Source organism: Xenia sp. Carnegie-2017, unplaced genomic scaffold (genome assembly GCF_021976095.1).
Source record: "Xenia sp. Carnegie-2017 unplaced genomic scaffold, XeniaSp_v1 HiC_scaffold_23, whole genome shotgun sequence".
Lineage (NCBI taxonomy): Eukaryota > Metazoa > Cnidaria > Anthozoa > Malacalcyonacea > Xeniidae > Xenia > Xenia sp. Carnegie-2017.
The window spans coordinates 4,971,580-4,998,897 of NW_025813486.1; the positions used below are offsets into that span (position 1 = coordinate 4,971,580).

A 27,318-nucleotide genomic window follows, 5' to 3' on the forward strand; every position below is an offset into this window, starting at 1 on the left:
TAAAGTATTAATGTCATCTCTATTTAATCCCCTAACCTTAAACAACCTCACAATATAAAGTATAAATTTACATTTTATATAAAGTTTTTAATTGATGTTTTTAACGCAAGACAGTTGATGAAATTTTACAATGTAAAAATCCATGTACCAGGCTGCAGTAGACCCAAAGCAAGAAAGGTGGAATTTCATTTTTGATGGCATTCCATTCATTTGTGTTAGAACAATAAACTCTCAATGTCATCAGGCAAATGATGTTGATGTAGATATAAAAACTAAAAGGGCAAAGGAAAGAGATGAAAAAGAGGTTGTATATCATCATTCATACCAGTGTTTATTTTTACGAACATTTATTACATAATAAACCTATTATCATTCAGCACCATGACCACACATCCCGTAGAAGGCGTAAACATGTTCAAACTACCAAAAACTTGGCTGCCCAAGTAAAGTGTACATGTCTCGGATCTTGAAATTCCCAGAGTACAGGATAGGTTATTCATTGCATACGCAGGTTTTTTCTTAAACAATTTCTTTCAAATCATACACTTTCTGGCTTAGGTTAATTTCAAGTCAGGTGATGTTAAACCGAAAAGAAAAATGCAAGATGCTACAGTATCATTAAAAAGAGATTTGTACAATGGAAAGAAAGTACAGGCAGAAGATCAATTTATCTTAAAAACACCTAGTTGTGGAATCATATATTTCATTCAGTAAAGAGCGAGGTAAAAAATTTGATTTTTTTGGATAGTTTGCAGATTTGAATGACTGAACAAGATAAAGCAAAAATAACATAGTCCTGCAATATAAAACCTGAAACTTACACTTTTTGACAAATTTTAAAAGGGGAGGGAGGGGGTTGGTGATCTATTTTGGATCAAATTTTTCTGGGTCCTTTTTGTAGTATTGACTCTGCCACTTTCATACCAATTATTGAGGTATGTGAGAGTATGCTCCATTACATACAAGTCAGGTTAGTAAATAAACAGTTTGTAAGAAATTGGTACTTCTCTTGTCTCCTTCTAGCAAAAGGCTATAAAGGGTCAGCACCCACCCACCCCCACCCAAACACATAAGAAAAGCCATTCCTGTGCTATGCCACAGGTACTGGTATATAACATGAAATATTGTGCTAATTTAATATGATCTGTATATTCATTAAAATATGGAAAGCAGATTTGCGTGATCTAGTTGATCATGAAACTGTTTATTGATGTGGTTTGCTTTAATTGAAAAAGTTCTTGAGTTCTGGATAGTTTTTAAATTCTTCATTTGACCTCACAGCAGCATGCACCCAAGCAGGGAGATTGGGGAATGTCTTGAGAAAAAATGCCTTGTGATTGCCAATTTTATAAAATGGCTCTGGTTGAGGTCTTGGCCGTGGTCGATCGTACCAATGTTGACCTATATTTCGAATTAGTCTCAGGCATTGTGTCAATGAAGGCCCATACTCATACATTTTCCATTTTCCTCGTCTGCTCTTAAATAATCATATACATCAGTGTCCATGAAACTTTTCCAATTTGAATACTTGCTATTTAATTGTTTGACTACACTTGACTTGTTATCGCTCGTCTTTATTGGCTGTTGGTTTCCAACTTTACATAAAAAGTCAAACTTATCGTCATCCGACATTAGAAATGGGTGTTTTAACGCTTGAATGGCAGATGGCCGATCTTCAGGTTTTAGATTTAACATCCACGATAGAAGATCTTTCAGTGTCTCATCCTTGATTTCGTCCAAGCCAACAGGGTCTCCCTTCAACATGTTGTCCAATCTAAGCCGTTTACCACCAAACGGATGTTTGCCTTTTGTTGCAAAATAATAAGCCACCATTCCTGCATTCTACAAAATGAAAACGCGGCTATTAGCAAAACAATACTTACCACAATCGAATTTATGCGTGATTATGTAAATGTTGACATTCCTACACTTACATATACATCAGACTCTTTTTTGTATCGTCCTTTATCGACTGTATCTTTATCTTCACAATATGATTCAGGAGCAATCCAATATTCCGTTCCCATGTTAGGCTTGCTATTATGTGTTGTACAATCATTCAATATTCGACTAATGCCAAAATCAGCTATCAGAAATTTGCCTTGTGAATCTCGAAGAACATTGGTGGGCTTTAAATCACGATGAAGAATAGGATTTGGGTCGCTATGAAGATCAGCTAATCCTTGCAAAGTTTGTCTGAGAATTTCGGGAAGAGCTTTTTGAAGATCATGCAAAGTAGAAGACTTGACAAAACTCTCCAATGATTCTTCACATAAGTCTAACACCAAATATACATATTCCGTTTCAGTCTCTTCTTCTAGGAACGAATAATTCACAACATATTTCGACTTTCTTGCATTGAATTCATTTAAAATTTCCTTTTCGTGCAGCGCAAGCTCGTTGTAGCTATCTCGATGTATTCGTTTCACTGCTTTACCGTAACCATCTTTACCCAATCCAAGAAAAACACGCGTTGCACCACTTCCTTCGCCAATGCAAAATTCTTTTGTGAAAATTACTCGTACATTGCCCACCAATTTAACCTCAACCCTGGAATTGCGTCCATATTCAATCAATTTTAAAAACAATTCTTTATGTTTCGTTGATTTATCAATGTATTTCCACTCTTCTAGATAAAACATTACGTTCAATGGTGAAAGAAACGAAATTAATACGTCAAAATAACTTAAACTTTCCCAATCAGGAAAGGATATTATTTGCTACCGCACATTTTTGAAATAACTTATCAGCAACCATTAGACAAATCATAAGTTCTTTAATTGTACAATCAAATCTGGCAACATTTGAGGTTAGCTTATACCATACAATTAATCACAAAAACTTCTTTCTGCAGTAATTTCATATTTTTTTTAGGAAATAACTTTACGTTTTTTAAAAATATTAAAGTTAAATTTGAGAGCATATTTTTTAGAGTATAAAAATTTTTTATAACAGAAGATAACAAAAAAGCTTCATTTAATTTTTCTTTCCATTCTCGACACTCATCGTTTAGATAGACTATCTAATGTTTAATGCCAAATATGAACATTGAAGTTCGATCAGCAGCGAAAACTCAACAATTATTCTCTCAAACCTTGTTTGAACACCATTAAAGTGCCAATGAAAGGAAAACTTTGCTAGTTAAATTATATTTACATAGACCAGAAATTTTGAAATGAATGCTTTCTAAAACTTTTTATGCATGACTCTTTCATTCTAAAAATACTGAAGTGAAGTCCTTGCTATTACCAATTTTTCTAACTTGTGACATCATTTTGAATGCAAAATGAGTCGCTGCCATGTTTTAAATAAACTTCATTTTCGTGACAACTTTACGTTGATAATAGTAGGCAGTATTTTATATCATTAACACATCACAAAGAAAGGCACTCTGCAAAGTTGAAGTAAAGTATTACCAAATGTACCGAAGTATTCTAGTTCTCATTATGCAATGTGACGTCACAAGTTAGATGAATCGAACATAATAAATGCTTCAATATCTTGAGAACAAAAAGAAATACGCATAAACTAGTAGAGAAATTCCGTTGTCGTATTAAATTTCTGTTCAATAAAAGTATAACACAAGCTGCAAAATTTTCGTTTTATAAGCATTTTAAGTTTTAACTCTAAATTATCTGACACGTACTGTTTCTCTTATTCACCTTGGTAGAGTGAACCTCTTTATCTATATTTCTGCAAACTCAAGCCCTACCTCCTGTTTTTCTTATTCTCGTGCAACATTGCTGGTATTGTTTTACCTTTGGTAAATTAAAGATAATTTTTGCAGTTTTCAATTATTTTATTAAGCATATGATGATATATTTACAAGAAACAATTTGTCTGTCATGTGTCTATTGTGTTATTGTGTCAGGGTTTTCGTTGTCAAGAAAATATCCTTTTTGACAAATATTTTACTCAGGTAGAAAAGGAATCATGCAATTCAATAAATTTTTAAAACAACAAAAAAAGTAAGCGATTTAAATTCTTATATATTTCAGTCCTTTTCTTAAATTGCTATCTGTCTTAGAAACATGTGAAAGAAATCATGTTGTAGTGCTAAGGTTTAAAATAACAAGTATAAAATAACAAATGGACAAGATAAGCACACGAACGGTGCAAGCAAATGATCGAACTTCCAGCTTCAAATGTTGTAACAACATTTTTGTATTTTATGTGTGATGCAGAACATTTCAATTGCCTTTGGCTAACACAATCACGTTTTACTAATTTGAAAAAATTTCTCGTTTAACAAAACGCTCCTTTGCAGACCTCTTATAAATAAACTTAAAGAGAGCAAGTGAGCAAATCATTTCCATGCTTTCATATAAAATTTTCATATCAGTTTTATATTTATCCATAGGCCTGACTATTTATTGGTCTATTTGTTTGACTATAATTGTATTATGTTTAATGTAGACTACGTTAGCTTTCACAAGAAATCAGTCGACTACAATAGAAGATATAAATACCCTCCTCTCCAAACCATTAAATGTTCTAGTTTAGCTCCTCTAGTACAGTTGTCTGTGCAATAATATCTTAGAAAACAAGATACAGCCGTTAAGTTCTGTAAGCGATATTTCATCAGCAGCGTTATTAAACTCCCACACCCCCTAAACGTTCTAGTTTGAATCCTCTATACAATGGTCCGTGCCACAACATCTGAGAAAACACGATACAGCCGTTATGTTTGTAGTTCTGTAAGCGATATTTCAGCAGCAGCGTTATTAAACACCCCTTCCCCACTCTACTAAAAGTTATAGTTTCGGTCCTCTATATAGTGGAACATGCTACAGTATTTAAGAAAACATGATACAGCCATTGAATTCTGTAAGCAATATTTCAGCAGTAGCGTTATTAAACAACCCTCTGTGTAGACGTCACTTCCTGTTGAATATTACTTCCGCTTATAATGTATATAATGAGAGGAGGCACTTAATAAAAACTCTACATGGTGGCAGTGATGGGATTCTGTCAAAATGGTAAAGACAAGTGGACAAGAGACGTGGAGATAAATAAGAAATGGCAATTCAATCACAAATTCCATTGCCAGAAAAATTAGAATCGAAAAAGCCCGAAGATTGGAAGCGATGGATTGAACGATTCGAATGTTATCGAATCGCAGCTGGCTTAGACGAAAAAGATGATAAAATACAAATCAACACTTTGGTATATGCTATTTGAGGCAATACCAATGATCTATTAAAAAGCTTTGAAATAAGCGAAAGAGATATGGTGTACGGAAATGTTGTAGAACAATTTGCATCGCACTTTGTTGGTCGATCGAACACAATTTTCGAGCGTGCTCGGTTCAATAAACGAATACAGGGTGAAAAAGAATCAGTCATCGACTTTGTGGAAGATTTGTACAAACTGGCGGAAACTTGCCAATTTGGAACACTGAAAGACGAGTTGATACGAGACAGAATTGTCGTCGGTATACAAAATGCAAACCATTCACAAAGGCTAATGCAAGATGATAAATTAACATTGGAGAAAGCTATTAGGGAGGTGAAATCATCGGAGTTTGTCAAGCACCATCACGATATTCTAAAAGGAGACAGCGAAAATGGGCTGATTGGTCGCGTAAGAACAAATCGACGAAAAAGTAATGATACGACACAAAAATCGAAGTTAAAATGAAATTAGAATAGGAGTCCCGATCAACATTCGAGCAAGAAAACCATCAATGTTCTTGATGTGGAAGATCAACAATTCACAAAAGAGAGGATTGTCCAGCGAACAATAAAACTTGTTTAAAGTGTAATAAACAAGGGCATTTTGCAGTGGGATGCAGAAGTAACTCAAGCAAAAATTCAATCAGTTGATGACAAAAGCACGGATTCCCAGGAGATTTTTCCTTGGGACAATTAACGATGTAAAAAATGAGCGAAAATGGGCAATCGACTTATTATTAGGAAAGTCTACAGTGAAATTTAAGATAGATACGGGCGCTGATGTAACGGTGATTCCAGAACCGGTATTTATGCAAACAGCATAACACGGATGCAATCAACTAATAAAGAATTGTTCGGGCCAAATCAAGCAAAGCTGTCAGTAACGGGAATAATTCGAGCAACATTGAGAACTGCTATTTCAAAAACAACAGAGCAAGACATTTATATTGTGAAAAATTTGAAAGAGCCATTGTTGGGACGTCCAGCTATCAATGCCCTTAATCTAATAGCGACAGTCGAACCGATTCAGTCAAATGATACAAATGATATGGAAGAAGAAATAAAGGTTACTTATCCAAACTTGTTTAAAGGTCTGGGTGAATTAGTCGGAGAATACAACATCAAATTGAAATCTGGTGCTATCCCATTTGCGTTATCCACACCTAGAAGAATACCTTTAACGATGACAAAGAAAGTTCATGATGAATTGACGCGCATGGAAAAACTTGGCGTTATTTCAAAGGTTAATATTTTTACCGATTAGTGCGCTGGTATGGTTGTTGTTCCAAAAGCAGATGGTAAAATAAGGATCTGTGTTGATTTCACAAAGTTAAATGAGTGGGTCTTGCGAGAAATTTATCCACTTACGAAGATCGAAACTAGAACAAAACTCTCGTTTGTTAACTACATTTATTACTCCGTTCGGAATATTCTGTTTCAACAGAATGCCTTTCGGTATTAAATCTGCACCTGAGGATTTTCAGAAAAGGATGAAACAGATGCTGGAGAAACAAGATGGTCAAGTAAGCATAATTTCGACGTACTTGTTCATGGAAAGACAAAGAATGAACACGACAGTAGATTGAAAGCTGTGCTGAAAAAATTTGACAATGCTGGAGTAACACTAAATCCTGAGAAGTGTGAGTTTGCTAAGATGGTAAAGTTTGCTGGTAATATAGTGAGTGAAGATGGAATTCAAGTAGACTCAGAAAAGATTGAAGCAGTACAAGGTATGGAAGTGCCACGAAATGTGAGTGATGTGCGAAGATTTTTGGGAATGGTTAATCAATTGGGAAAATTCATTCCAAATTTGTTGAAAAAACAAAACCTATTAGAGATCTATTGAGTACAAAGATTGAATTTCAGTGGGGAGGTGCTCAACAAAAAGCTTTTGAAGAGATGAAAACTGAATTGAGTTCTGTACCAGTTTTAGCCTATTATGACCCAACGAAGCGAACTGTTTTGGCAGCCGACGCATCGTCGTATGGTATAGGAGCAGTTCTTTGGCAATTAAATAAGAAAGGAGAAAAGAAACCAGTCGCTTATGCATCAAGATCAATGATAACTACCGAAGAACGATATGCTCAGATTGAAAAGGAAGCATTGGCAACAACTTGTGCTTGTGAGAAATTTAATGATTATATTTTAGAAATGGATTTTGTGATAGAAACTGATCATAAACCCTTGGTTCCTCTGCTTGGCTCAAAGATAATAGACCAACTACTTCCAAGAATACAGAGATTCAAGATGAGGCTGATGAAATATTCGTTTACTATTCGTCACATACCAGGAAAAGAGTTGGTTGTAGCGGATGCATTGTCTCGAGCTCCTAATATGAAACAACCTACAAAATTTGATAACAATTTATCCCAAGATTTGAACATTTATGATGCACAGATTGTTCAAAACATATCAGCTAGTGAGAGAAGGCTAGAAGAAATTCGCCGACAGCAACAAGAAGATCCGGTTTGTACGAAACTTGTTGAATTTTGTTCGAAGGTTGGCCGGACCGAAATCGAATTACTAGTACCTTGTTACCTTATTACTTTGAAAGAGCAACAATTACAATGCAGAAAGGAATGTTAATGAAAGACTCCCGCTTGATAATTCCATCATCGCTACGTTTAGATATTCTAGAAAAGATTCATGCTGGCCATCAAGGCATCCGTAACTTTCGTGAAAGAGCAAGAGAACCTGTTTGGTAACCTAGACTAAGTAAGCACATTGAAAACATGGTTACTGATTGTTCCATTTGTTGTAAATATAGAGAAAATCACGCAGAGCCGTTACTAACAACGTGTTTTCCTCAACGACCGTGGCAGAAAGTTGCTACAGACTTGTTTGAACATAGCGGAAAAAATTATGTGCTTGTAGTAGATTATTATTCTAGATATTTTGAAATTGCTCCTTTGAAAAAAAGCACAACTGCAGAAGATGTTATTAATCATATGAAATCTATATTTTCTCCTCATGGTATACCAGAAACAGTTGTATCGGATAATGGTCCACAGTATGCTGCAGCTGTTTTTTCAAAATTTGCTGAAGAATAGGAATTTACCTATCCTCGCTATCCTCAAAGTAATGGAGAAGCAGAAAGAGCTGTAAAAACTGCAAAGAACTTAATTATAAAATCTGAAGATCCTTATTCAGGTTTACTTGCATCACCATTGCAGAACGGGTACTCACCAGCAGAATAATTAATGGGGAAGAAATTACTTTATAATCTACTAGTAATATCCAAAATGTTAACTCTAAAGCTTGCTGATATGGTAAAATTGAGAAAAGACGAAGAAAGCTCCTTCCAGACTTGAGCCCTGATGAAAAGATTTGGGTAAAAGATATAAAATCACCAGCTGTGGTTGGGGGAAAAACTGATAAACCAAGATCATGTATAGTCAGGACGGAGCAGTCTGTTTTAAGAAGAAATACAAAACATCTTATCCCTGATCCTGAAAATCTGAGGGAAAACAGTGAATTGCACGAAAGAAGAAAGCTGAGTTTCAGTGATAAGAACAAAGTGAACGAATCCTCAAGTAGTTTGGACAATGAACAGGAATCGAAGGTAATTCGAATTTTAATGAAATGACAGATTAAAGAGTCTTTACTTGTCCAACCTCCATGCTCTGTCATCTGTCTTATTCCCATTGCCACTATATCAAAATCGTACAACAATGTTGGATTTGTACTGTCTTGTAAGCCTTTCTTTTCATATTAGTTGAAATTATTTTGTCATTTAACACAAAGGACTCTTTTCTTCATTCCATCCACATACACTCTACATCAATCTGAACTTCTACTTCGTGTAACCTCATTACTCATTCCTCTACATTCTAGAGCATGATTCCTCTTCTCCGTTGCATGAAAACGTTTGGCCTATGGTTAATTTACACTAAACCAAACCGTATGAATAGATAGTGTTTGGAAGAAAATTGCTAAAATGAGCACTTTCCTAACTAAAGCTAAGACTTCGTCATTCATGATGATAAACAAGTAGAGGTTCCCTTGTCTTCCTTCAGTGTATTGATACATCTCCTATTGTTTGGTGTTTCTCTACGCTTCCTACTGTGTACAAAACTGATAACTGCCTTCACCCTATCTACGTAGGTCCTGTGTGCATGAGACCGGAACGAAGTCAAACCGAAATGAAAATCAGAATTTGTTGCATGTTTACATGGGACCGGCACGAAATCACGAAAAATCCTCATTCGCGAAATGCCTCCTTTCCAGGCCAATTTTACGCTTGCTAGCCATTTTGCTTTTGTAATTTGCTTTTGTGCGCAAGCGTTGATGCCATTCCAGATCGGTCTGAACATTAATTTGAGTTTACATTGATGCCGGTTTCAATTCATACCGTTATGAACTCAGTCGGATCAGTTCAGCAGGCAGTAGGGCATCAGACCACTCTGAGTTATTTTCGCAACGTTCCCATGTAAACATTTACTATAAATAATATTATGACCGACACGAGCTTGTGCCGTGGTTTGACTTCGTTCCGGTCTCATGTAAACAGGGTCTTACTCTAATCTATGTCTACGTCTTATTCTTGAAACGTGCTCTTCTTGTGTCTTTTTCATTTGCATACATACATGCATTCTGTGAATAATATTCATTACTTATTTCTATGGACAAATGTCAACAACATTTAAGACAGTCTTGCTGCAAATTACAAGGAAGTCCTGCTTAGAAAACATGAGTAATATTTTGCATGTCACGTGGTACCTAGAATCTGTGAACATTGTGTACATAGTCACAGCCACAGTGTAGTGAATATACAGCAGAGCCACTCCATTGATTTTTTTTCGTTAAACGCATATCTTATTACGCATGTGATTACCATAGTGGCAGCCAGTCAATTGCTTTTTTTGACCAATAGGAATGACAAAATGGCTTACAGCAGCCAATAATCTAATTAAATATACAGCAGCAAGTTGCACACGATATGGACCTACTGTATAGTTGTTCGAAAGGAGTTAGATTCAAAACTAGAGGATGTACAACAGATCGCTAGATGCAATGGAAGCTACCGACTTTCAAGATAAAACCATTAAAACGCCTTTTAATTATATCACATTCCCATTCAATGTAAAAAATTTATTCATATCGTATCTTCCTATACTGTATCATATTTCGTAACAAAAATCATTTCGTACTGAAGATGGTATTTTGTTAATGTAGAAACATGTTTGCTTATAAAAAATCATAGTTTTTTAAATGTTTTTTAAGCTTGCTGCTACTCAGAAACTCCGGTAAAAGTTTCATACTTATGAAATTGCATACATTTCGTACAAAAACAGTTTAAAATTCGAAATTTCATTATTGACATTATTGTCTGACCTCTGTTATGATGTTTGCTCATTGCTCCACTTCATTTTCAAATTTGAAAACTATGCGTAAAATGTACATAATATGAAACAAAATGTCTTTCTAGTGTGGAAACATTGCTTCTATAACAAGCAACAAATACAAATACTTTATTTCTCAAATCATGCATTTTTTTTAGTTCGAATGTTTAAAAACCAGTCGTCATATAGCAATATCTATTTCTCATAAAAATGTAGAATATATGACTTCCCCGCACATAAGCGTAAAATTTCAACAGTAAATGATTACATGTTTCTCTTTCTGTTACTTTGCCATAAATCATCTCAAAAAATAGACAACAACACATCAAAGCATAAAGGTTCCACTTGTTCTCTTTCAGTGTATCTCCTTGGTTTTCCTCTGTACACATCACTCACTGATACCTCCCTCTGCCCTCTACTAACATACTTTACTTTACCTTCACCTATGAATCGATATGTTGTGTTTTGTCATACCACTTAAACACTCGTCATTTTGCTTATGTTGAACAGTTTACCCGAAGTTTGCATTCAATTACTTATGATTTGTGTGTAACAAAGCATGAGTTTTTTTTGCCGTCAATATTAGGGTTGCGACGCTCTTCCCTGGCTTCACTTGTTCTTTCATAAAATGTAGAAAACGCTTCCTTTGGTGTAAGTTTGGTGTATCTATGATCATCTAAAATGGAGTAACAAGCACATGTAACACCAAGTTTGTTACACCACAAGAGAACAAAAATTTGACCAATAGGAATGATAAAATGGCTAACAGCAGCCAATAATCATACCACTTAAACACTCGTCATTTTGCTTATGTTGAATAGTTTACCCCAGGTTTGCATTCAATTACTTATGATTTGTGAGTAACAAGGCATGAGTTTTACTTGCCGTCAATATTGAAATCAAAGCCTTCAATTTCTTCATAACGTTCCATATAAGGGATGGGACGCTCTTCCCTGGCTTCACTTGTTCCTTCATAAAGTTTTGCAGAAGACGCTTCCATTTCATGCAAGATCTGTTAAATCAAAAAATGGTAAATAAAGCAACAATAAATAGTAAAATATCACTTGTCAAGCGTCAAAGACATTGTAAAAATTTTTGTGACTTATGAATGATAGTAAAAAGCTGTAAATGATTTGTTATATAAAAATGAGCATGCACCACTCTTATTGACCTTCAAAATCGGGTTTTTCACCGTCTCTAAATTCTTTTTCGTCACTGTTTATCCCCAGTTTCAACTGCAATTCTTTGAAAGACATAACGTCAGTACATTTATGGATGAATTAAACTAAAAAAATTAAATGCATAAGAGTTGCTTCAATTTCCCCAATGTACAATGAATTTCGATAGAAAATGTGCATTTTGGACGAAAAGGAGAGCAAACAAAAAATAATGAATTTTAATTTTACTCATTTATTCAAACATATCTGATACGATTAGAGGCAAGCTGACCTGAAGTTAATCAAACGTTCTGTTTATTGTGAGCTGTGTATAAAACCTTGTACGTATGATTTGAGCGTATTAAAGTTAAAAGTTTTGAGAAAATATTTCTATTGTCTAAATTATTTTTTTTTATTTTATAGCGAAAGATATAGTAGGTGCCATTGGTGTAAGTCCAGTTCAGAAATACAATGTCATTGTTAAGTGTCAAAGGCGTCATTTGATTTTACTATAAATGCATAAAATATTTTACATAATGTAATCAACATCTAAATATTTATCATAATGTAATCAACAAATGATTTTTAACCATGGTGTTGATACATAAAAAATAGGCACGCAGTGCTTAAATGTGTGCGGCCTGTCAAGTAAATGGACACAAAATGAAGTAGTTTCACAACGATAGTTCAAATAATAACGCATATTTAATATTATTTAAATCAAACATGTTTGAGATTTAAAAATGTGTTTTTTGCTGAATGTTTTACATCCCAATGATTTAGACATAAACTTCTAGTCAATGTAGAAGAGATAAATGGGTTGGAAACCTATGCATGATTATGGCGCATACGATAACTTCGAAGAAGATGACTGACAAGCAAGTGCAGTTTGTTAAATTCATTTAGTGTTAAAAAACTACATAAATCTTCAAAAATACATACACCACTAGCTATTAGCTTATAGTTGACAAATAGAACTAGTTATTTAGTTGAACAACAGTAAAATTCATTTCCAAAAATTTATATCCTTCTCAATACCTTTTCCATACTCTTTTAAATACTCCCTTTTCGTATTTAATTCATTTATATATTGTGGATACTTTAAGCTAAAATCATAAAGCGGAGCCCGCTGTTTGTACTTTTAAGTATATAATAAAAACAATGGAATGTGAATCTTGTACATTAAATCATAAACTGGCTTTGTTCTAGTTGCAATACCGTATAACAGCGCAAAGTTAGAAAAAGGTTACACCAAGTGAGGTGTTTCTCGGAAGAAGAACGAGAACATTATTTAACGTGTGAAGACCTTCTATAGCAGAATCAGTGATGGAAAGATCGATACCCAAAGAGAAAATAACTTGGCAGTTTGAGATAGGCGATATGATTATGGTTCGAGGTTACAGAAAGAATACAAACAAACCATCGTAGATTTAGGGAGTTGCACTTGAAAAATTAAGATCAGTTACTAACACAGTTGAAGTTGGCAGTATTCAGTGGAAACGAAAAGACATGTTGATCAGATGGCTAAATACAATATTAGTACTATAATCGTGCAATATAATTTACATCTACAAACATCCATGCACATTTAACATCCCCTTTTTACAGAATAAATTTGTTAGAACATTAAACATATGGACAAAATCAAAAAAGAGTATTGCACAAACAAAAAGGCTGCCAGTAACTTGATACATCAAACATTCGGAACTAAAGTATGGTTACCTAAACTACATACAGGAATACACGTTTAGTTTTAAGGAGAGTACTCAAGTCAGTCAGAATGCTAATAATCGAGATATTAATTATTACAGACTTATTGCCTAACTGCTTTCTGTAGAATGTGAACCTCATGACTTGAACATGCTTATCATCACATAATCAAATTATGATCTAGCCTGCAATTTTATCACCAAATATATGACCTATCTATAGACAAATATTTATAACTTAATATACAAATAACAGCATAAATATTCAAAAATATAACACATATTCACATTTACACAGTGGGAGTCTTATTATTGTCGTAAAGAGTGTGGTTTTTCCACATTTACTTATTACTGTACTGGTCAAACTTCAGCATAGGTGGTATAAATAATACACAACAGCTGTTATAGAGATTGTTTAAACATACTAAATGATATCTTGCAAATGCAGATTGAGCATAAATTTTATATACAATTTACTTACTTGCCTAAAATGTACCTAAAACTTACAACAATTCTTAGTGACTGCCAATGATTGATTCATTTGGCTTACCACTTAAGTTAGGCAAAAAGTAAGCCAATGAACACACACAATTTATAAATCTCATTGAATAAGTAAGCCTCCAGATGATGTCAATTGTGCAAAATTTGTCTAGGTCAGGCGAAATGAATATATACCTGTCAAATAGCTAGATCGTTTGCGAAATTAGGCAAAAGTTGGCTTCTCTCTGCCTATCAACAGCAGAGCTATTACTAAGTTAATTACTAACTGGTCTGCAAACCACATAACAATTAACTTACGAGTTTTTTGTTCTACTATCTTTATAGTATAAAATCTAACTGAGATCAACTTAGGAATTTCACTATTGGCAAGTGCCTTAGTTTGCCTACCCCTTGATCCACCCATGATTTTGAAATTAAAAAAGTAAACAAAAATTGAGTTGGAAGTTAACTATAAAAGTATGCTCGCATTGAGGTTATTTAAAAAAGAGAAATCTCCCAATTTGGCTTATAATCAGATTAAATGGGGCCCAAAAGTAGTTTATCATGATTCACTATGTTTGTCAAACAACTTAACATGTAAAATTTCGATCAATGAATCATCACAGAACTACATCGATATGGTCGCGCAAATTGCGATTGTACTTGTTTACATAAACGTCCACAGCAAGCGATTAAATTTATATTGGAGAATATTAAGGCTTTAAGCTATCTAGTCGTGCAATTTGTCGCACAATTACGTGGTATAACCAAAATACGTGGTAGTATATTTAATATTTGGGAATAAGTTTAAATTTTAAGTGAGTCGCCGACGCCAAACATTTATTACATTTATACTTTCTAGTCCATAATAATACATCCAGATAAATTATAATACAATCAAATAAATACGATTAAAATACGACTTATATTGCAAACAATTTGTAGTAAACACTACACTGCGCTGTCTCTATAAAATGGTTCAAAAATAGTTCTGATCTTTTGTCTTACTGTGATTGGATAGACCGATTTCGACTAATAGCCAACTGAACTAACATAGTCAAGCTCACTGTCTAAATTGAATGTATGATCATTTCATAGTAATTTTCTAAAGCATGATAGAAAGTAAAAATTCATATATTGACATGAATGCTGCTGTCCAAACTGTGAATTTTTCAAGAGGGTGAAAAATTTATGGATGAATTGTAAATGCTTAACAAAGACAATCTCGCGAGCGACATTTCAGTCATTGATGTTCAAAAGCAAGCCAACTTTGTTTTGAGTTTTCTCAGCAGAAATTTACATCTAAAATCGTAAGTAAAGGACAAGTGAAGTGTATGCATGAATGTAAAATATCAAAGTCAATTTATGCGAGTGTGTGATGCGATTTATGTCAATATGGCGTATGGCAAGCAGATCGATGCTTCTAAAATTGTTGTTGCCGAAGGACTTTTAGTTATGATTTCTTTAGTGCTTGGGGAATCTTGGCCGTTATATCGCAGTGAAATCCTACATTCCTTCAAATATATTTTAATGGACAAAATATCTGTAGCCATAAAGCGACATACTATTAGTTACTTTATCATAAACAAATGTTTGGGGCTTTTCAGTTTATGATCATTGATCATTCAATCATTGGACAGTTATACTACACATTGTTTTAGATTTGAGAAAACTAACATTGATTACATGACAAGCTGTTTACTATAACCTGTGATTTTGACTCTTTTCTGATCTATGAAGCTTTTTGTTTTGACAATTTGACTGAAATGGTATAACCTGAGTATTTCCCATACATGAAATGTTGTCCAATTTCACATATTGTCCCCTTTTCTAACTGAACACCTCATGTAGAGATGTCATGGTGTGTTGATCTACTGCTCATACTAGATTGTTTGCCATAAATTACAAAGGGCTATTGATGTATGAAAAGCATTTTCTATAAAGTAAAATTGTGTCCCTATGCAGATAAACCTTGAAATTTGGCAAAACAGCAAAGTATTTTTCATGATCACTAGGTAATGTTACTGAAAATGCCATTTCCAAGTCTCTGAAATTCAAAATTTCCAAGTGGAGAATGCCTCGGACCCTCCAGGTGCTGAGCGCCTCCGACGTTTTGACTGATGTTTGAAAAATCCTAGATCCGACCTTGCTTTTGCTTGTTTAAGTTGAATAAGAAAAAATATGTGTTTGTTTGCTCTAACGTTAGGAAAAGTAAATCTCACTGTTGGATAAGGTGACATTTCATTATATTCTGATAAATCAAATGAAGGGAAGGTAATAGAGAATTCTTGTTGTAGTCTTGTAAAAATTATAAAGATTTGTTAGCATCAAGTTTGATGTTTGGTTGTATCTTAAGGTATATTTAATTACAAACTGTTTCTGGTAATCTGAATTGACTCGTAAGGTGACAAAAGTTTAGTTTATCAAAATCACAATCAAAACGATTCCACACCCAGAATACAAAAATGTTCATTGCTGAAATTGAATTGAATAATTAGTTTATAATTAGTTAATCATCTAATTTTAAATAGAAGAGCCTCAAACATAGCAGAATTATATTAGAATTTCTGCTGTACACCACCATGTGGTCCAAAAGCTCGGTTTTTACAAATCAGAAATCGAGATTTTCAGGTTTTTTTTTATTTAATGCTATGAATTTGCATGTATCGCCTTAGCGTCAACAGCTCGACGAAAGATAATTGCAACGTTACAAAACGACTAAATGTTTAAATAAAACGACTAAATATTTAAAATATTCAACGATAGCATGCATGAGTCCATTTGCAATTTCAAAGTAAATGTCATTCATAAATTTCATTTCATATCATCACAAGTAAATACCATAAGAGAAGAACTTAGTGGAAGTGGCAAATCAATTAGTTATCGACAAATGCACCAAAGAATGACAATTTATCATGGTTTGATAATCCACAAAGAAACTGTTAGGATCATTTTAAAGCATCTCGATCATGTTAGAGTTGACCATCGCTTACGAATGAAATAAAACATATTTTATAAATATACCGTCCGGACCCAAAGATAAATATAATTGCATGCTAGTGAGCAATTTAAATTCCTTAGCAAGCAAGCACATTATGAAAAACACGATTTCCTTTAGACGACAGTGATTTTTTGGTAAGCAAATTGTTTGCATTTGTTACTTTGTTTAATTGGTCTACAACAACAGGATCACAAGTTGCTACGGGTACCTATAATGTATATTTTCTAGTACTAAGTTGAGACTAATATTTATTAAAAGTGTATTAATTATATTTGACGAACAACTTTTATTTAAGATCTCATTTATACATCGTTAACACACACGATAATTCTTTGTCTTTTGTCTTACAAACCTTTTACTGGTCGACGGTTGAAGCTTTGAACGTTCGATATTTCAGATTTCTTAACGTTCTGATAAGTTAAGCGTCAAATGGCTTCGTCCGTTGAGTTGATACGTGGCAAATTATTTTGGGCAACTGAATTTAAAACATTAAAAGATAATTGTTATGTAAAAGCAAAGATACGGCCTATGATTTTTATTGTTTTTATTAGCATGTTTGAATTTAATTTGGACCGAATTCATCAATACAAATGAGAAGTGTAAATTATATCACATTATACCATTTTTAAGGTACTTTGGGAGCGATTGGCAAAAAACTACTGCTCGATATGTCAGTTTTATTTTTATACTCTTGCCTGTTGAATAACACAATATCATTGCACAATTATATATCATGAACGTCTAAATTGTGCTTGTTGAAATCTTTAGTATAAGTGGTTTATTAATAAACATTTAAAAACGCTACGTTGATAAAAGGCAAAAACGACTTTTTATAAACATAAATTAAATTACAATTAAACACATCATGATAAACACGCCTTATTTTAGATGAATGGCAGTAATTTTCTTGGTAAGCAGTTAATAAGTTTGTATTTGTAACTTGGTTTGATTGGTGTTCAATTATAGGATTGCAAAGTGCTGCGGTTATCTATGATGTATATTTGAAAGTACCTGGGTGTGATCAATATTTATTAAAAGTTTATCAATTGAATATGACGAGCAATTCTTATTTAAGATCTCATTTACAGATCGTAAACACACACGATAATTCTTTGTCTTTAGTCTTACAAACCTTTTACTAGTTGATGGCTCCAAACTTTGAACATTCGATCTTTCAAATCACTTAACGTTCTGAAAAGATAAGCGTCAAATGGTTGCGTCCTTTGAGTTAATACGTGGCAAATTATTTCGTGCAACTTAATTTAAAACATTAAAAGCTTATTGTTATCTAAAGCAAAGATACGGCCTTATGATTTTTATTGTTTTTGTTAACATGTTTGAATTTTATTACCGTTTCCATGGTATTTTGGGAGTTTGTTAAAAAAAACCTTAGCTCCATAATTAAGAGTTCGTCTTATACATGAAAATTACAATATCAGATTTTGGAACTTTTGTTTCATTTGCTTGTTTAAGTTGAATAAGGCAAAACGGGCGTTCGTTGGCTTAAATGTTGGGAAAAGTAAATCTCACGCCTTGATAAGATAACATTATATTATATTCTGATAAATTAAATGAAGGAAAGCTGATATAGAATTCTTATTGTAGAAACTATAAAGATTTGTTACGATCATGTCCGATGTTTGGTTGTATCATTTAGGAATATTTCAAGCTGTTTCTGGTAATCAGAATTGATCCGTAAGATGGCAAAAGTTAAGTCTATTAAAAGCACAATTCAAAACGACTTCACACCAAGAATATAAAAATGTCCATTGCTGTAATTGAATTAACTAATTAGTTTATAACTAGTTGATTGGCATAATTTTAACCCCAAAAAACCTCAAACGTGGTCGAACTAAATTAGTCAAGGACTGTAAACTGAATAATTTTTTTTAATATATAGACATATACACCACCTCCATGTGGTCCAAAAGCTCTGTTTTTATAAACAATGTTATACTCAGATATCTCAAGATTACAAGTATCATGTAAGCTATGTTTCTGCGATGAACACTACATCGGGTTTCTTGCTTGGCAGCGAAATCGCGAATTATTTTGAGCTTTTCTTTATAAATGTTAAGCCTAATTATATAAGCAAAATGCACTTCCGGTTAACCACTTGAGATACAAATTGCTGTAGAAATGTATGGCAGATTACGTTTACAAACAAGGATTTTCGAATATTTAAGACATTTCGCGACGTTTCACTTATCTCAAATATCTGTCATGGATAAATAAAGTTATTTAAATCAATGTGACATCAAAATTATTTCCATACTTTTAAAATATCGGCGTTCGTTTTCATTTGAAAATCGCTCGTGCAAGAATCGAATTTGCCTCATAGTTGCCAAGACAAGATAATGCGCAGCTCGCTTTCCAAGTTTAGAGGCAGTTATGATACAGAATATGTTTCAATGCGCAAAAACTGTGGTAAGTACCTTCATTTTATCATTCTTTATAATCTAGAGATTGTCATATGTTTCGTTTTCCGTGACTTTATGAGTCCGGGTATATTGGTGTAGGAACAAACAAATTTACTAAGCTTAGTTTATTCTTAGTTTGGTCAACAAATGAGAAACAACACAATTTCTTCAATACATTGATATTTGCGTTTATTTTTCCTTGTATTTGTGTGGACTTTGGGGCAACCTTTTGATGGATTTAAATGCTGAAAAGGTATTTTACTTTCATACTACATTCATTTGTATGTTTTAGTTGAATTTGTTATAGATATTTTGTCGATGCGATTTGCCAGTATTTGAGCGCTTTTTGAAACACTTTCACCTAGGAAATACATATTTATGAAAGCGATTATACATTCATTTTGGTCTTTAAGATACTGATTTTGCAGTTAAAAGACTGAATTATATCAGCTAGAACTTTGAAAACATTAAAAGTAAGCTGATATTGTACGCATAATATGATATATATTCGTAACACAGTGCAACTTTCATTTAATTCAAATATATATAATGTACATTTATTTCATATAGCACGTTTTGAAAGCATTATTTATACGTTGTTTATTTAATCGCATTTCAGCATTTAAATCCATCAAATGGTTGCCCCAAAGTCCACACAAATACAAGGAAAAATAAACGCAAATATCAATGTAGTGAAGAAATTGTGTTGTTTCTCATTTGTTGACCAGAAAATAGTCGTATGTCACTCGTATGTACTCGTATGTTACTCGATGTAATTGTATGTACTCGTGTGGTGTTTTAGTCACGATCTTTTTTTTTAGTCACCCACTGTAGATGTGTCGTATCACTACATGTGACAACCAATGACTTATACCCAATCCTCTAGATATCTAACTGCCGTTGTCACGGTGAGGCAAATTTTATTCGCGGGCGCCATCTTGAAAGGTGGCAAAAAACATAACACGCAATATACGGTAGTATAGTTTACATGTCAAACTGACTCAAATATATGGTTGAAAACGTTGAAAGCAATCAATCTTAAAACAAACACAGGTATAACATCCTCAACTCTAAAACAACGTTCAAGAAGCACATTTTAGCTGCAAAGCGTAATTTTCGATTTTCATGGTCAATCGTGCGCCGCGTATGGATGTACAAATCGCTTTTTGAAAGAGAGTAACATAGCCACAAATTTCCCATTGAAAATAAGGACCTCTGTAAAGATGGGTCATTGCTATGAAACGAAAAACTTTACCCCAAACGCAAACAGCTTTGCAGCGATCATTTTTTGCACGATGATTATAACACTGAAAATGCCTATAAACGCAAGTTAAAGTTAGACGCGATACCTTCAGTGTTCGCTTTTCCGGAGAGACTACTATCTAAAAAGTCAAAAAGAAAGCCTCCTGCTAGAAGAGAGACAGAAACATCATCACCAAGCGCTAAAAAAGCTAAAATAGATTTGCTCGAGGAAAGTCATGTTCCTTACAAGGGAACATGATCCTTTCAAATACATTCTGACGTACAAAATGTCCCAAGACCACCTTGAGCTGCTGTTTGCATGCATACGTGGTAAGAATGGCTTCATCAATAATCGAGATATTGTACAATTTAAGTCCAGTCTACGAAAAATTCTTTTAAGAAATTCCATCATTGGTTCCAAGCATGCAAACTGTTTGACTTTCGAAAATGAATCTGCTGGTTCTATTTTTTCATTAAAATGGAATAAAAGAAATGCTCCAGCCTTTGAAGTAGAAGAGATGAAACCAAAGGACACACAACATGTCAGTAGTTTAGTTTCTGGATTAGAATCATGTTCACTGTCATCATACAAAGAAGCAATACTTGGATATATTGCTGGGTTTGTTGTAAAAAAGATAATCAATAGAATCACCTGTACTGAATGTGCAAGAGCTCTTTTTCTTAAGTCAAAAAAATCATCATCAGTTCATGATCATAATTATTCACACTTCCAAACTACTACATCTTTATCTTTAATCAGTTTGAAGAATCGTGGTGGTCTTGTTCTCCCTTCTAATGGTGTGACCAAAATAATATTTGCATCTGAAAGAGCTATTTAAGTCCTCATTCATGAAACTCGTTCAAAAAAACAAAAAATTTCCAGCAGGAGAAACTTGAAGACTATAATGGTTCATCTTATTAACCAAGAGCTTGCAGAAAAGAGCTTGTTTCCTGAACTCAACGAGCATGATGTTGATCACGAAGCAATAACTGAAGATCTACATTCATCACAGCTTATCAAACAGATCATTGAAAAATACATCAATTTACGACTTTCGACCTATAGTAAGCGATATAATAAAGATATCCTCCACAAAAACAAAATTGGTGTTCGCCAGCAATCTACGAAGCTTGTTTTATTTCAAGGAATCTAGTCGACTTCGATGAACATCCACACCACAACCAAGGAAATGTAAATCCTAAAAAATAATTTATAGTAGTTTATTGTAAATAGTGAAAATAAGCGCATTTTTACAACGATGCAGTCATATTGTTAATAGATCTAAAATTATGTTGTTCAGGTAAAATAATTCATATAAACCGTAAACGTTGTGTTCAAATCAAAGTTCTGGATAGCTGTTATGCGATTTTGTCGCTTTTTTTCTGTAAATATGTTTTTGGTTTACGATAAAAAGCGTAGAGAACAGCAAAGAAGATGTAAATTAATAAATACTCACGATTAGTAGTTCATACTTATGTAACTCTCAGCCTTTAGTTTATGGTCGCAAAATACACGTTAAGACCGCTCTATCTCAAGTATTTAAAAATTTTACACATTTTAACAATATTAAAGAAATTACTCACCATTTTTAATGCAACTTCAGTAGAACAGCATCATAAAAACGCTCTCAAAGTCGATTTCTCTCAGCACAGACTTAATGTTTTTATATGCCGCCATTGTGCTTTTGCCACCTTTGCAAATGGCGGCCGCGTAGAAATTTGCCTCACTCATTACTATACAAATTTGGCTGAGTCAGGTATCTAGTAGAATGGGTACTAGATCATTGGTGACAACACGTCAAAGTAACATAATTTCTTTCACGTGTTGCCAAACGGAAGACATGTTTGGTGATATCATTACCAAAAGACTCTGAAAAGATTAATATCAAAACTTTACAAAGCTATTGGGAGTATTTAAAGTCAAAGAGCAATGATAAGTTTTAAGTTTGTATCATGAAGATTTGTTAGTTATGTTAATATGACTATTAAGTGGGAGTGTTAAAAGAATTAATAAGTTGTAATATTCATATCTTTGGACACGTGACACGAATGACGTCACATATGTATGCCTCCTTTTACACAGATGTGCAGAAATGTTTGATTTCCTAGCTGTACTTACAAGGTTATCAAGTTGATAGGAAATCAGAGATCTTCAGTATTGTATTATTTAATGCGATGAATTTGCACATATCAACCTTAGCGTCAACAACTTAGCATCGACGAAAGACAATTGCAACGTCACAAAGATAAGCAAAATTCTTTAGCTCCATAAAAAATGTTGACTTAAAAATTTGAACAAGCGATACTATAGTTTACGACAAAGATAAACACACTTGCTGATCAATATATCTACTTCTAAAACAACTTAAATTTCTAAACTATTTAATGATGACATGCATGACTCAATTTGCGATTTTAAAGTAAATGTACTTCGTAGCGAGTCATAAATAATTATATATACTTTAAAAATGCCTTACCTTGTTTAAGATGGCAGTAATTTGTTTTTGGTAAGCATATTGTTCTTGTTTGGAATTGTAAATTCCTTTGATTTATCTACAATTACAGAATTTACAAACTTCCATAGGTCACATTTATACGTCACAGTCAAGCATGAAAATTATTTGTTTTTTGACTTAAAAACCTTTTACTGGTTAACGGCGTGTAGCCTTGAGCAGTTGAACTTTTAGAAAGATTTAAAGTTCTGACAACTTAAGCATCATATATTCTTCCTTCGAGTCGATATGTGGAAATTTATTTTATGCCACGGAATTTAAAACATCTTAAGAATAGATTGTTATGTAAAGCAAAGATATGGTTTTATGATTTTTATTGTTTTTTTTCATAAGTTTGAATATAATTTGGAACAAATTGATCAATAGAAATAAGTCTAAATTTTACTAAATTATACCGTTTTTAAGATATTTTGCAATTATGAACATAAAATAGAAGTGTTAAAAAGAACTAATAAGTTGCAATACTCATATCTGTTTTTAAATTTATTGTAACTATAATGCGATGAATTTGCATACATGAACCTTCGCAACCAAAGCTTGACGAAAGACAATTGTAACGTTAAAAAGATTAGCAAATTTTTAACCGCATTTAATATGTGGACTTACAAATTAGTTTATCACAAAAATAACACACTTCCTGATCAATATTTATACTTCAAATACGATTTAAATATCTAAACTATTCAATGATCACATGCATGATTCATTTGCAATTTCAAACTAAATTATCTTCCGGATTCATAAATGTCATTTTATACTATCACAAGTATAATGAAATAAAACATATTTTATAAATATACTGTCCGGACCCAAAGATAAATATAATTGCATGCTAGCAGCAATTTGAATTCCTTAGCAAGCAACACATCACGATAAACACGCCTTCGTTTAGATGACAGTGATTTTTCGGTAAGCAAATTGTTTGTATTCGTAACTTTGTTTAATTGGTGTACAACTAGAGGATCACAAGTTGCTACGGGTATCTATGATGTATATTTTATAGTACTAGGTTGAGACTAATATTTATTAAAAGTGTATTAATTATATTTGACGAACAACTTTTATTTAAGATCTCACTTATACCATTACACACACGATACGTCTTTGTCATTTGTCTTACAAACCTTTTACTGGTCGATGGTTGAAGCTTTGAACATTCGATCTTTCAGATTTCTTAGCGTTCTGATAAGTTAAGCATCAAATGGCTTCGTCCGTTGAGTTGATACGTGGCAAATTCGTTTGTGCAACTGAATTTAAAACATTTAAAGTTAATTGTTATGTAAAAGCAAGGATACGGCCTTATGATTTTTATTGTTTTTCTTAATAAATTCGAAATTAATTTGTGTCAAAATCATCAATAGAAATGAGAAGTGTAAATTATGTTACATTATACCATTTTTAAGGTACTTTGGGAGCGATTGGTAAAAAAACTACAGCTTGATATGTCAGTTTTATTTTTATACTATTGGTACTTTTGCCTGTTGAATAACACAATATCATTGCACAATTATATGTCATGAACGTCTAAATTGTGCTTGTTGAAATCTTTAGTATAAATGGTTTATTGATAAACATTTAAAAAAGCTACATTTCCAAAATAATATCGTTGATAAAAGGCGAAAACTACTTTTTATAAACATAAATTAAATTACAATTAAACACATCACGATAAACACGCCTTATTTTAGATGAATGGCAGTGATTTTTTTGGTAAGCAGTTAATATGTTTGTATTTGTAACTTGGTTTGATTTGTGTACAATTACAGGATTGCAAAGTGCTACATGTATCTATGATGTATATTTTATAGTACTTGGGTGTGACCAATATTTATTAAAAGTTTATAAATTAAATATGACGAGCAATTTTTATTTAAGATCTCATTTACAGATCGTTAACACACACGATAATTCTTTGTCTTTAGTCTTAAAAACCTTTTACTAGTTGATGGCTCAAAACTTTGAACATTCGATCTTTCAAATCACTTAACGTTCTGAAAAGATAAGCGTCAAATGGTTGCGTCCTTTGAGTTGATACGTGGCAAATTATTTTGTGCAACTTAATTCAAAAGATTAAAATTTTATTGTTATGTAAAAGCAAAGACACGGCGTTATGATTTTTATTGTTTTTATTAGCACGTTTAAATTTTATTACCGTCATGATAAAATAAAGGTACTTACCACAATTTTTAAGCATTGAAACATATTCTAAATCATAACTGCCTCTAAACTTGGAAAGCGAGCTGTGAATAGACCTTTTCAAGATTATCGTAGCCATATTGCAAGGGGTGCAAAAACATTGGGCCGAGCGCGCGGTCACGCATGGCGTCCTAATAAATGCGCAAAAATTACCTTTTACATATTGGCCATTTCTTACAAAAATATTGCTCAAACTCGTCCATTTTAATAGTTGAATTATTATTTGCGATTTTTTATACACGTGAGTCCAATTTTGTAGCAATCGACAAGCGGAAAGTTAAAGAAAACATTTGTTTTCTTTGAACAACTTGACCGTCGTTTGAGCGATGTTCTTGAGTTCGCAAATGTGCGGAACTCATAAGCCAAGTCAAACGAACTAAACCCTAAACTAGCCGAGTAGCTGTGAGCAGTCATAGCCGAAATGGTAAAAAATGTGCGTTGTGCAGTTGGATATTGCGATAATGATAAACGCTATCCTGATTATCAAGTTAAGAGGTCTCACGTAGAAAATTCAGTTTTTCATTAGTGGCCCAAAGATCAAGCACTTGCTGAAATTTTGCGAAAACAAATAGCAAACAGCAGAGCCGATGACTTTAACCCAAAGCCTGGTGCACAAGGTAGTTTCGTTTGCTCAAATCAATTTCCCCTTGGGAAGAAGAACCCCAAATAACCGCGGAACGGATTATCTTTCGGTTTTTATTACGCTGTCAGAGTACGAGCAATGGAGGACTCCGCTTAAACGTAAAGGAAGAGAACATGGACGACATCAAAGCGTCCTCATCAAGCCTATGACACCGAGGATTCTGATTCAAGTTTTGATGGAATTTCAGCAAAATCTGAAGCATCTTTACTCCCTGTCCCTTTGGAATTTGAACAGTTGACGACAGAGTATGATGTAGGTTTCACACCGGCCTGCCATCGACTAACAGTTTTAAGTGTGTATTTGAATACTTGGCTGTTTCTTCTTCTGGCTGTTTAGTCGCCTTACATAATAATAAAAATAGCAATGTCTCTTGGAATTACTAATAAGAGTTTGTCGTAGAATAGTTCCTCGCGATACTTGCTAACTTTGCTGTAGACATGTTCGTGTGTTGCGAACTGAAGAACATCGCTCAAACGACGGTCAAGTTGTTCAAAGAAAACAAATGTTTTCTTTAACTTTCCGCTTGTTGATTACCACAAAATTGGACTCACATGTGTAAAAAATCGCAAATAATAATTCAACTATTAAAATGGATGAGTTTGAGGAATATGTTTGAAATGAAATGACCAATATGTATAAGGGTAATTTTTGCGCATTTATTAATAATTTATATAGACACCATGCGTCACCGCGCGCTCGGCCCAATGTTTTTGCACCCCCTGCAATATGGCTACGATAACCTTGAAAAGGTCTATTATCTTGCCTTGATAACTATGAGGCAAATTCCATTCTTGCACTAACGATTTTCAAATGAACACGAACGTCGATATTTTACAGGTATCGAAATAATTTTGACGTCAAATTGATTTAAATAACTTTACTTATCCATGACAGATATTTGAGGTAAGTTAAAGGTCGCGAAATGCCTTAAATATTTTAAAATCCTTGTTTGCAAACGTCCATAAGGGGAAATGACGCTCAAAACAGGGATAAATTAAGGACCTAAACCTTTTGTCGGCAGAGGACGGGATTGGTTAACTTAATTAAAACGGCCTTCATGACACGTAACTGAAAGAATGAACGGCATTTCTTAATGATTCTAAAATTGTCGTCTGAATAAGAATCAGCGAAATCGGAGTTATTCAAGAGATGTTTACCTATCGCGGAGTCACATGAAACTAAATTACTTTTCTTACAATCACGTTTTGGTTGTTGTCTTAAGTGGACCGTTTCATTTCTGATTGAAGTTGTTACATGCTGTTCGATCCTATCACCCAACCTTAGAGACGTTCTACTTACATAGCGAGCATCACACTCACATTTATATTTATAAACTGCATTGCTTAAAAGTGGTGCCGGTAGAGATTCTTTGTGGTAGGTGGTAGAATAGTTCTTTTCGAAAATAAAAAGATAGCATGGCTCGCAAAAAACAAATTCTCCG

General features: G+C 33.5%; 1 protein-coding gene and 1 long non-coding RNA gene across 12 annotated transcripts; both read right to left on the reverse strand.

Annotated features, from left to right (window-relative positions):
* On the reverse strand, positions 1–25,286 carry LOC124448263 (serine/threonine-protein kinase/endoribonuclease IRE2-like). Of its 11 annotated transcripts, none has more exons than XM_046999265.1 (9): positions 25,217–25,286; positions 24,971–25,029; positions 17,996–18,119; positions 17,216–17,338; positions 11,688–11,759; positions 11,402–11,528; positions 11,091–11,192; positions 1,935–2,629; positions 1–1,842 (listed from the first exon to the last, which is right to left on the reverse strand). In XM_046999265.1, exons 6-9 carry the CDS (start codon positions 11,514–11,516, stop codon positions 1,432–1,434), a joined length of 1,323 nt encoding a protein of 440 aa, XP_046855221.1. In that variant the 5' UTR covers positions 11,517–11,528; positions 11,688–11,759; positions 17,216–17,338; positions 17,996–18,119; positions 24,971–25,029; positions 25,217–25,286; the 3' UTR covers positions 1–1,431. The 11 variants fall into 11 exon arrangements, with proteins under 11 accessions (XP_046855221.1, XP_046855220.1, XP_046855222.1 ...); XM_046999264.1 differs by having other exon boundaries at positions 11,688–11,801; XM_046999266.1 differs by lacking the exon at positions 11,688–11,759 and having other exon boundaries at positions 17,996–18,054.
* Positions 21,069–22,299, reverse strand: LOC124448264. Its single transcript, XR_006948986.1, has 2 exons — positions 22,110–22,299; positions 21,069–21,724 (listed from the first exon to the last, which is right to left on the reverse strand). It is a non-coding gene; the product is annotated as an uncharacterized LOC124448264 (long non-coding RNA).
* Positions 25,287–27,318: the final 2,032 nt, after the last annotated feature.

Bases quoted from the DNA above. Each gene is read 5' to 3' on its own strand.
- LOC124448263 (XM_046999259.1), bottom strand. From the start codon at position 25,240: ATGTTTCAATGCTTAAAAATTGTG. The intron at 25,095-25,216 runs GTAAGTACCTTT...TTTTGAATTAAG, and splicing joins TTCAATGCTTAAAAATTGTG to TTGCACAAAATAATTTGCCA. The intron at 11,531-24,973 runs AAGGTTTTTAAG...TTTTGATTTAAC, and splicing joins TTTGAGCCATCAACTAGTAA to AGATCTTGCATGAAATGGAA.